The 11573-nt window shown below is 50.5% G+C and overlaps 2 protein-coding genes across 2 annotated transcripts in view; both read right to left on the bottom strand.

Moving 5' to 3' along the window:
- Positions 1-1752: 1752 nt before the first annotated feature.
- LOC126390603 (uncharacterized) lies at positions 1753-4210 on the bottom strand. The gene is made up of 3 exons (XM_050044984.1): positions 4035-4210; positions 1954-3897; positions 1753-1882 (listed from the first exon to the last, which is right to left on the bottom strand). Exons 1-3 carry the CDS (start codon positions 4208-4210, stop codon positions 1753-1755), a joined length of 2250 nt encoding a protein of 749 aa, XP_049900941.1.
- A 186-nt stretch (positions 4211-4396) lies between these two features.
- The window catches only part of LOC126390601 (son of sevenless homolog 1-like), a 74068-nt gene continuing 66891 nt past the window's right edge, over positions 4397-11573 (bottom strand). Inside the window, exons 16-22 of the mRNA XM_050044982.1 lie at positions 9563-9725; positions 7731-7848; positions 7482-7654; positions 7272-7388; positions 4921-5194; positions 4712-4833; positions 4397-4621 (exon numbers count right to left, since the gene is read on the bottom strand). Coding sequence (XP_049900939.1) covers positions 4397-4621; positions 4712-4833; positions 4921-5194; positions 7272-7388; positions 7482-7654; positions 7731-7848; positions 9563-9725 — 1192 coding nt within the window. The remainder of the gene's footprint in view (positions 4622-4711; positions 4834-4920; positions 5195-7271; positions 7389-7481; positions 7655-7730; positions 7849-9562; positions 9726-11573) is intronic.

Below are 11573 nucleotides of genomic sequence, written 5' to 3'. Positions count from 1 at the left end.
TGTTTTCCTCCACAGTTCAGCTGGTATCTCCGATGTTCCGGCCGCCAAGCCGGCCGGCCTCAGCGCAATCAGCTGATCTCTGGAGTAAACAATGCGGCCATGAAGTTGTTGCGCAATGGTGCCGGGTCCGAATGAAATAAGTAATTCTGAAACTGTACGACTTCACCGCAGCTTTTTGTCACCGCCTCCTGCTGCAGCCGCCTGCTCTCGTGTACTTTACAGGCGAAGCGCAGTTCATCTCCAACGAGGCTATTGATTTTAGGAAAAACGGTGTAAAACCTAAGGCAAGCTTGATCCATGGTAGAGAGGTCGAAATTGTTGAAACTTACAAGTACTTAGTTAGTGTGTTTGATTCCCAGTTAAAGTTTGATAAAAACACTTAATGTATTGTCAAACGAGGCCAGCAAAGAATGCACTTACTAAGAATCTTGTGTATGTTTTGTCAGTCTTTTATCAAGAGCATTTTAACTTTCTGGAATTTCTCAATTATGGGATCAATAAAGGTGTATCTTATCTCTTATCTTGTCCTTTATCTGCTGGTTCGGTGGCCAGTCTGTGAAAGACAAAAACAGCCTTTACAGTATTGTTAATTACAGTATTGTAAAGGTCTGCTCTAAAATAATTGGTGTCCAGCAGAGGGATTTGAGTTCTTTGTGGGAGAGGGAGGTGGTCCATAAAGCTAAAGAAATAACTTCCCCAACATGGCCACATCCTGTCCTCTGAGTTCATGGTGATGCCTTCAGGCCACCGCTTTGTAGCACCTATCAGCAAAACAAATAGGTATGCCAAATCTTTCATCCCATCTGCCATAAGGTTTTTAAACCTACATGGTGGTAGTAATTTGGAATGAAAATATAACCATTATTTGTATTGCTGTAACTTGACGTGCAATGCATCTCTGTATGCCCACTTATTTATTGTTTTTTTTTTCCTGTTATTTAATTGTGCCACTCTGCCATTCGGTGTGCAGTGGTGTAAGTGCAAGTGACTATCTCTCTTTTTAATCCTTTTGTGGCCTTGGCTATGTACTGATCAGTTGTCTCTGACATGTTGTGCTCCTGTCTGTCTGCTGCTTGTTGTCGTTGTCGTCGTCGTCGTCGTCATTGTTTCATGTACTGTACGGTGACTGCTTGAACTGAATTGTCCCTTTGGGGACTAATAAAGTTGCCTGAACTGAACTGAACTGAATATGGCCCCAGACTTATAGTTAAGACCTAAAGTTAAGACACAAAGTTAAGACCTAAAGTTAAGACCTAAAGTTCTGTACGACATCTATTGCACGTCTGTCCGTCCTGGAAGAGGGATCCCTCCTCAGTTGCTCTTCCTGAGCATTCTACCATTTCTTTTCCCCGTTAAAGGGTTTTTTTGGGGAGTTTTTCCTGATCAGCTGTGAGGGTCATAAGGACAGAGGGATGTCGTATGCAGGATGTCTGTGACTATGCCTCCTGGCGGTGTGCGGTCGCCTCGGCCACCAGTGTGTGAACGTGTGTGTGTGTGAATGTGTGAAAGTGCTGTGATTGGTCAGAAGACTAAAGAGCAGGTCCATTTTACATTTTCAACTCAAGTCAGACAAACAGTGAATGTTTATCCAACAAAAAGTTTCATCATGTGTGTAGAGATATTTTAAAGTAAAGGGGGCACCACTGAAACACGTGCATTAGCCTGGCACTGCATCAAAAATCGGTTTGTTCAAACTGAACCAAACTCTGACAATATTTTTAACAAGGTCAGTAAAACGTCCCCAAAATGTTTCTACTGACCAACAGACGACGACGGTGCCGCTGCCGGGCAGCGGGCGTGGATTGGCATAGATCTGGTGGTGAATCGATGAGCGTACATCTGTCGTGGATCATTTCTGACGGTGTTTACCACTGAGGTCACACTGAAAACAACAAAAAACAAACAAACAAACAAACAGATGTATCTTTCTTTAGATGGCCTTGAGTCTCAAACCAGGATTTAAACTGATGTGAGGTGGACTGAGGAGAGTTGAGGTGGAAAGGTGGACTGAGGTAAGGTGAGGTGAGGTGGACTGAGATGAGGTGAGGTGGACTGAGGTGAGGTAAGGTGAGGAGAACAGATGGACAGGTGGACTGAGGTGAGGTGGACTGAGGAGAGGCGAGTGAGGTGGACTGAGGTGAGGACAGTTGGACTGAGGTGAGGTGGACTAAGGTGAGGTGAAATGGAGGGAGGTGAGATGGACAGGTGGATTGAGGTGAGGAGAGGTGGACTGAGATGAAGTGAGTAGCACAGATGGACGGATGGACAGGTGGACTGAGGTGAGGTGGACTGGGGTGAGGTGGACAAGTGGACTGAGGTGAGGAGCACAGATGGACAGGTGGACTGAGGTGAGGTGGACAGGTGAACTGAGGTGAAGTGGACAGGTGGACTGAGGTGAGGCAGACATGTGGACTGAGGACAGGTGAACTGAGGTGAGGTGGACAGGTGGACTGAGGTAAGGTGAGGAGCACAGATGGACAGGTGGACTGAGGTGAGGCAGACAGGTGACCTGGGGTAAGGTGGACAGGTGGACTGAGGTGAAGGGGACAGGTAGACAGGTGGGCCGAGGTGAGGTGGACAAGTGGACTGAGGTGAGGTGGACTGAAGTAAGGTGAGGAGCACAGATGGACAGGTGGACTTAGGTGAGGTGGACTGAGGAGAGGTGAGGAGCACAGATGGACAGGTGGACTGAAGTGAGGTGGACAGGTGAACTGAGGTGAAGTGGACAGGTAGACAGGTGGACTGAGGTGAGGTAGAGCTGTGGACTGAGGTGAGGTGAAGTGAGGTGAGGTGGACTGAGGTAAGGTGAGGAGCATAGATGGACAGGTGGACTGAGGTGAGGCGGACTGAGGAGAGGTGGACAGGTGGACTGGGGTGAGGTGGAGAGGTGGACTGAGGTAAAGTGAACAGGTTGACAGGTGGACTGAGGTGAGGTGAAGCTGTGGACTGAGGTGAGGTGAAGTGAGGTGAGGTGGACTGAGGTAAGGTGAGGAGCACAGATGGACAGGTGGACTGAGGTGAGGTGAAGTGAGGTGAGGTGAGGTGGACCGAGGTAAGGTGAGGAGCACAGATGGACAGGTGGACTGAGGTGAGGTGGACTGAGGAGAGGTGAGGAGCACAGATGGACAGGTAGACTGAGATGAGGCAGACAGGTGAACTGGGGTGAGGTGGACAGGTGGACTGAGGTGAGGTGGACAGGTGGACTGAGGTGAAGTGGACTGGTGGACTGAGGTGAAGGGGACAGGTGGACTGAGGTGAGGCAGACAGGTGAACTGAGGTGAGGTGGACAGATTGACAGGTGGACTGAGGTGAGCTGAAGCTGTGGACTGAGGTGAAGTGAGGTGAGGTGGACTGAGGTAAGGTGAGGAGCACAGATGGACAGGTGGACTTAGGTGAAGCGGACTGAGGAGAGGTGAGATGGACAGGTGGACTGAGGTAAAGTGAGGAGGACAGATGGACAGGTGGGCTGAAGTGAGGTGAGGTGGACTGAGGTGAGGTGAGGTGAGGTGGACAGGTGAACTGAGGTGGACAGGTGGACTGAGTTGAGGTGAGGTGGACAGGTGAACTGAGAAGAAGTGGACAGGTAGACAGGTGGACTGAGGACAGGTGAACTGAGGTGAGGTGGACAGGAGAACTGAGGTGAGGTGAGGTGAGGTGAGGTGGACTGAGGTAAGGTAAGGAGCACAGATGGACAGGTGGACTGAGGTAAGGTGAGGAGGACAGATGGACAGGTGGGCTGAAGTGAGGTGAGGTGGACAGGTGAACTGAGGTGGATAGGTGGGCTGAAGTGAGGTGAGGTGGACAGGTGAACTGTGGTGGACAGGTGGACTGAGGTGAGGTGGACAGGTGAACTGAGGTGAAGTGGACAGGTGGACTAAGGTGAGGTAGACAGGTGGACTGAGGTCAGGAGGACAGGTGAACAGTAATAACGACAGAGACACGTTGCTTTGTGTTGTCCGTCCAGCTCAGTGGGACAAACACATTTATTCCCTTGTTTAAAGAACAGACCAGGTCCACCAGAACCACTACAGTACCTCTGTGGTTCTGGTCCAGTACCTGAAAACTCCTGAGACCATTTCAGTCTGTGGAGCACTACATTACCCACAATCCTCTCTGCAGAGTCCCTGTCCAACACAAAGAGGACCGACGTCATAGACAGACGGATGTCCTCTGGTTGTCTCAGTCTGGACCGGATCAGAACGTCCTCCATAGTCTTTTAATCCATTGGTTTGTTCTGATCCAATCAGCTGCAGTGTTAGCTCGTCAAGCCCCGCCTCCTCCGCAGGCTGTCCAATCAGCTGCCCCGCCCCCCTTCAGGAAGTCCAGGCTGTCCAGTCACAGTGCAGGTGGCATGTCCAGCAGGGGGACGTGGCTCAGAGAGTCCCTCTTGTAGGTCTTAGGAGGAAGTTTGGGGACGCTGTGTCGGGGGGGCACTGGGGGGCCATCCAGGGGGAGGAGGGGGAGGGGCGGGGAGGGGAGGGGCANGCTCCCGAGGAGGAAGGGAGGGGGGGCTGTCGGGGGGGGACGACGAAGACAGCGACGATGAGTAACGAGGGGGGAGGAGCTTACAGGTTGGTTGACGAGGGGGGACAGCGGGGGGACTATCCAGCTTTGACATCATCTGTTGGGGAGGAGACAGAACATTATCTCACTGACTGTCCCTTTAATGTCAATCTCTCTGTCTCTGTGGACATTTGGACATGCTCATTACCTTTGAGGGTGACGACTCAGCAGGAGCCGACTCTGGACGTCTGCGGGGGGGGACTGGAGGAGGGACGGGGACTTCCTCCGAACTACGACTGAAACTCACCATGGAGGACACAGAGGACGACCCTGAGACCAGAGAGGACAACAGCACACACTCAATACAAAGACATGTTCTGTGATTGGTCGGACAGTGTCTCAGTGGGAGGGACTTACTGGAGTGGAAGGGGCTGCTGGGACCCTGCGGTGAGTCGAACACGCTGCCTACGTCTGTGGAACTGGAGGCGGCTGAGGCAGGGGGCGGAGTCAGGGGGGTGCGGGGGGAGTTGGGGGCGGACACAGCCCCCCCCTCAGCCTCGCTGTCAGGGATGCGGCTGTAACTGATCTTCCTGGGCTCGTTCTGTAGCGGCGTTGGGTGCCGCATAGTGCCGGGCCTCGCAGAGGTGGGACGGATGCCCGGAGACTTCAGAGGACAGGTGTACTTCTTCACCTGGACAGGAAGGAGCGGGGTTAACACACAGAGAGAAATAAAAGGTACTGAGCAGGTTTTTATTCCTCTTTCTTCTTCTTCCTCTTCTTTGTCAGAACCCGGCGCCTTCGTTCATGTTGGCATCAGACGCTGTGATTTTTTTAACTTTTTATTTCTAAACGTGATTTTTTTTTTCTCACAGTGAAGACTTTTTAAATGAATCAAACTGTGATGAATGAACCAGATGAACAGTGGACAGTTAGGCTCCATGTTTCAATATCTGAGCTTTTAAAAGACAGGGGGCGGGGCTGGGGGAAGTTTTATTTTGTTTGCTGGTTTTTATCTTATTATGTCTCTTTCTGCACCTGTCCGTACGTCTACGCCTGTCCTTACGTCTGCACCTGTCTTTACCTGTGCACCTCTCCGTACGTCTGCCCCTATCCCTATGTCTGCAACTGTCCGTACGTCTGCGCTTGTCCTTACGTCTGCGCCTGTCCGTACGTCTGCGCTTGTCCTTGCGTCTGCACCTGTCTGAACATCTGCACCTGTCCCTACGTCTGCGCCTGTCCGTACGTCTACACCTGTCCCTATGTCTGCGCCTGTCCTTACGTCTACACCTGTCTTTACGTCTGCACCTCTCCGTACGTCTGCACCTGTCCCTATGTCTGCAACTGTCCCTACGTCTGCGCCTGTCTGAACATCTGCACCTGTCCCTACGTCTGCGCCTGTCTTTACGTCTGCACCTCTCCGTACGTCTGCACCTGTCTTTACGTCTGCGCCTGTCTTTACATCTGCACCTCTCCGTACGTCTGCACCTGTCCCTATGTCTGCAACTGTCCCTACGTCTGCGCCTGTCTGAACATCTGCACCTGTCCCTACGTCTGTTCCTGTCCGTACATTTGCACCTGTCCGTACATCTGACTTCAGCTCGGCATTTAACTCAGAACCAGCCGACTGATCAACAAACTGCAGACACTGCAACTCGGAACCTCCCTCTGTCTATGGATCAAAGACTTCCTGACTGACAGACCCCAGCATGTCAGGATGGGCACCTCCACATCCTCCCCCATTGTCCTCAATACTGGTGTCCCTCAGGGCTGTGTCCTGAGTCCAGTCTTGTTCACACTGTACACCCATGACTGCGTCCCCATCCATGGCTCCAACACTCTCATCAAATTTGCGGATGATACAACTGTTGTGGGACTGATCAGCAATAACGACGAGGCACCATACAGGGAAGAGGTCCAGGCGCTGGCGACAACCACCTCAACCTCAACACCAGGAAGACAAAAGAAATTATCATTGACTTCCGGAAGTGGAGGACCACACTGCGCTCAGGCCTGAGCATCAATGGGGAAGAGGTGGAGCATGTCATGAACTTCAAGTTCCTCGGACTGCACATCTCGGAGGACCTGGGCTGGACTGTGAACACCACCCACTTTATCAGAAAGGCCCAGCAGCGTCTTTTTTCTGAGAATGCTGAGGAGGAACAAGCTCCCTCCACCTCTGCTGAGGAACTTCTACCACTGCACAATAGAGAGTGTCCTGACCTATGGATGTACGGTGTGATATGCCAGCTGCACTGCATCAGAGAAGAAACAGCTGTGGCGGATCATCAAGACTGCTCAGTAGATCATCGGCTCCCCGCTCCCACGCCTAGTTGAGATCTACTCAAGCTGCCTCCTCTGATGGGCCACAAAGATCCAGAATGACCTCACCCACCCAGGACACTCTCTGTTCACCAGCCTCGCCTCTGGCAGGCTCAGTGTGATACGAGCCTGCACCAACAGACTAAAACACATTTTCTTCCCTATGGCTGTGCAGAGACTGCTGCAGGAACCATGAACACTGAGAGGGAGGACCAAACATGGGGACGGTAAGGAACGCTTCTGTTGGTACCATCCACAACTTTTCACTGTACAATGAACCAGACTGCCCGGTGGAAATGAGGCATTAGTTTTACACTTTGATTTAGACAAAAGGTGTTTAAAGGGCTAATTAAGGACATTCTGTGCCTATTCATGTCTCAGCAGGAAGTTCAGGTCCGACGTTCAGACTGTGACCGCCCAGGTGTTTGTGTTGCTGTGGTGATACTCACAAATCGAGGTAACGATCGAGCATTTCGAGGTTCGATCTCCAGAGATTTGTTGAACAGGTGATCGGCGAAGTCTTTCTCAGACATGTCCTCCATCGGGTTCAGGTTCTCAAAGAACTTCTGCTCCAGAAACAGAAAACACCATCACACCTCTGATACCACACACACTATGCTGTCTGTGTGAACAGGATGTGACATCATCGTGGCACTGACCCTGATGTCATTCTCCACTCTCAGACAGTATGGTTGGTTCTGGTACTGTTGGATCTCTCCTGTGATCTCGGCCACTTTCCTCCTCTTGCTGAAGTTGATCAAATCTTTGCCGTGTCGGCGCAGGAAGTCAGGGTTTCCCTCCTCCGTCTTCAGGATGTTGGTCAGGTAGATTCCTGACAGACAGACAGACAAACGGCCTGTATAACCTTTGACCCCTCACCTTTAACCCTTTAAGAATAGACAGCTTACCAAAGAAGGGGACACAGGGGGGATTGATGGAGCGCAGTTTGGCTAAATACTTCTTGTAGTGATCTTCACTCAGCTCGTGGGCTTCCTCCAGGATCTTCCTCTGGCGACTTGGAATTTGCTGGAAAAAAAAATCCTGATTATTTTTAAGTTTCAATCACAGTCTGAATGATGATGATGATGATGAGAGGTAGTAGAAGGAAGTGGAAACGCAGAGTTCACCTGAGCAAACAGGTGTGAATGTGTTCAAAGTACGGATCAGTCTCCCGTCACATTAAGTCAGGGGCTCCCCAACTTTCACTGCCTTTTATAAAGTATTTTCACCTGTGAGGTGCACCTGTTGATGTACCTGTTAGGTATACCTGTTGATGTACCTGTTAGGTGTATCTGTTGATGTACCTGTTAGGTGTATCTGTTGATGTACCTGTGAGGTGTATTCGTTGATATACCTGTGAGGTGTACCTGTCAGGTGCACCTGTGAGGTGTCTTGTCGTAGTATGTGTCGTTGTATTTGTGTGGTTAGTAAATGTGTTTCTTACATATCACTGATGACTCTTGTGTAAGTGTGTGAGGACAGTGGTCTCCATGGAGACGCATGACTGTAAACTGACCTTCAGGTGTAACTTACGTGTGACGACTGATTTGACACTGAGATTTTACTGAGATAAAAAAGAAGTTTGGGCTTATGTGTTGGTGTCTGTGTTGCGCAATGTTCTGTACAGTTACAGCGAGACACTGAGGTCACAGCAACAGATGGTTGAATCCTGAGGCCGCACTGAGACAGAACCAGAACCAGACACTGAAGGGTCAGGGTTAGAGTTAGGGTGTAGGACTGCACGATATATTGTTTGAACATCGCCATCGCGGTGTGCGCATGTGCGATAGTCACATCGCAGGACATGCAATGTTTTCTCTTTTTTTAGAACATGTAAACTTTTGTTTTGCTTCAGAAAAGCAGCTCTGAAGAAAGCTCCCCTCCGCTCCCCCTCTCATACACAGGCTGCAGTCACACACTGAAAATGAGCGACATGCAAGAGGGAGAAACGGTAAAGGAGGATTTATGCCTGGTTCACACTACACGACTTTTCTGCCCGTTCTGAAAGTCACTATGTCACATTACACGATTGTGGAGTCATAAAATCGTGCCGTGACTTGGCCGACAGACATGACACACTACACGCTGGTACTCACCAATTATCCACGGTCGTCTTTCACGGCGTGTGTGATGTCATCAGGTTATTCTTGTCCTATTTTAATTACTTTTACTATTATTTGAGTCACTGTGTCTGTTCATGTGCCAGCCGACATGTTGTTGTAGTCACCTAAAAGCGTCAGCAGATGGCAGAAGCTACATTTGAAGCACCGTACGCAAACATTCAAGCTACTGTATCCTCCACAACAAGTTCCTACAAATGTTTCACAATAAAAGCCTATTTAGAAAATAGAGGGATTCTCTCAGCTGAGGTTATAAGGGGCTTTTAATCTGAAACAAGTTCAGGAAGTGTTGAGTTTGAAATGATGGTGCGATGCATTAACTTTATCAAGGCAACCGGAGCGGATAAAAACTAAAAATATAAAGACACAGAGGGATTAATAAATAACGGACCGTCTATAATGTAGTCTGTTTCACATGAAGCTGGGAGCCTCTGCAGCTGTGCTGAGTAAAAGCCCCGCCATTATTTTTTAATGTTATTACTTTAAGTCATCTGCTGAAAATTCTTGTGTGTTTTAATATCGCAATATATATCGCAAAAAAAAGAAAAGAAAATCGCAACAACAGTTTTTTCCAATATCATGCAGCCCTATTACGGTGTTAGTGTTAGTGTGGTTGTTACCTCGAAGGTGTGGTCGAGTCTGTAGACCGGAGACGAGTTCATGGCACTGACGACCTCCAGAACTCCATTAAAGTTGTTGAGTTCCTGAAAAACTTGCAGGATCTCGATGATCCGAGACACAACAGCAACTCGTTCCTCCAGGTTCTCTGTTTCTACGATACACCTGCAGATTGAACACAGGTGACAGACCATACATGTTACTGATGATGTCATGTCTGATGGAGGTGAAGTAGTGACGGTGTACGAGTGGCGTTAGAGGAGTAGGTGGTGGAGGTCCTCATTATTATTTGAGATTGGAATTGTAGATGGAGGAAGAGGTTGGGTGTGTGGATGTTAACAGACGTGCAACACTGGATTCTGCTTATCACTGATATCTGTCCACCTCGTTACAGAAAAGGTCTGTCCTGCACCAGGAGGAACCCAGGGCCCTCTGCACCAGAAGGAACCCAGGGCCCTCTGCACCAGGAGGAACCCAGGACCCACTGCACCAGGAGGAACCTAGGGCCTGCTGCACCAGGAGGAACCCAGGACCCACTGCACCAGGAGGAACCCAGGGCCCTCTGCACCAGGAGGAACCCAGGGCCCTCTGCACCAGGAGGAAATTGGGCCCTCTGCACCAGGAGGAACCCAGGGCCCGCTGCACCAGAAGGAATGCAGGGCCCACTGCACCAGGTGGAACCCAGGGCACGCTGCACCAGAAGGAACCCAGGGCCCTCTACACCAGGAGGAACCCAGGACCCACTGCGTCAGGAGAAACCCAGGACCCTCTGCACCAGGAGGAACCCAGGGCCCACTACACCAGGAGGAACCCAGGACCCTCTGCACCAGGAGGAACGCAGGGCCCACTACACCAGGAGGAACCCAGGGCCCACTGCATCAGGAGAAACCCAGGACCCACTGCATTAGGAGGAACCCAGGGCCCTCTGCACCAGGAGAAACCCAGGACCCACTGCATTAGGAGGAACCCAGGACCCTCTGCACCAGGAGGAACCCAGGGCCCTATGCACCAGGAGGAACCCAGGGCCCGCTGCACCAGGAGGAACCCAGGACCCTCTCCACCAGGAGGAACCAAGGACCCTTTCTTTCAAAGATCCCTGAGAAAGTAGTCCAAGACCAGCTGTGTGATTTTCTCCATGAGAATAATTTATTTGAGGAATTTCAGTCAGGATTTAGAGTTCATCATAGCACTGACGGCCTATTTCCACCAGATGCGTGCTGGTTGTGTCTCCGCTCTGGCACGGCAGCGGAGCCGATAGGATTCAATTATAGTCAATGTGTGTGTTTCCACCGGCTGCGGCTGTGCTGCGTTCCAGCTCCGTCTCAGCTCCGGCACTCCGGAGCCCTCCGGAACAGATACGCAGGACTTCTATTTTTGCTGGACGCCGGAGCACAACACAGCAATTCAGCACAGAGCAGATCGTGCGGGGCAGGAAGTCATGCACAGAAATAAAATAAAACATGCAGTTAATTTTCAAAATAAAATACACAGTGTTCACGGCGGATCATATTTCCCTGCACTACACCTTGAAAACTACATAATGGGCAGAGGCAGGCCTGAAGTCAACAGGTCAGAGGTTTTCAGACGTCATTTCACCCCGTTGACACCATGAATGAGGAGATATTAATCATGGCAGTGCACCGAGATGTCTTCCGGCATTGCTGCACCGCTCCGCACAGCAAACGCAGCCGGTGGGTATTGATGGACGGCGGAGCACGCAGCGGATAACCAGCGCTGCCGTTCCGCAACGGACACGTATCCAGTGGAAATCCGACGTGAGACAGCACTAGTTGAAGCGGTATGACACCCACAGCCTGGTGTCGTAAAATTCCGACTGCAGCCGGCAATTACCGCATGCATTTGTTTTGGAGAGCGAGAGGATTAACTAACGTCAGGTCAGTCCAAGTAATTAGTGGAAACAGCAAAATTACTCAGTAAATTCTCCTGTCGTGTTTCTGTTCTGATCTAATCTAATCCGTTGTGTATTTTGAGCTACTAAGGCTACCGTAGTAG

Source organism: Epinephelus moara, chromosome 5 (assembly GCF_006386435.1).
Source record: "Epinephelus moara isolate mb chromosome 5, YSFRI_EMoa_1.0, whole genome shotgun sequence".
NCBI lineage: Eukaryota > Metazoa > Chordata > Actinopteri > Perciformes > Serranidae > Epinephelus > Epinephelus moara.
The sequence above is the reverse complement of the archived record's forward strand: the minus strand, read 5'-3'. Positions and strand labels throughout refer to the sequence as shown.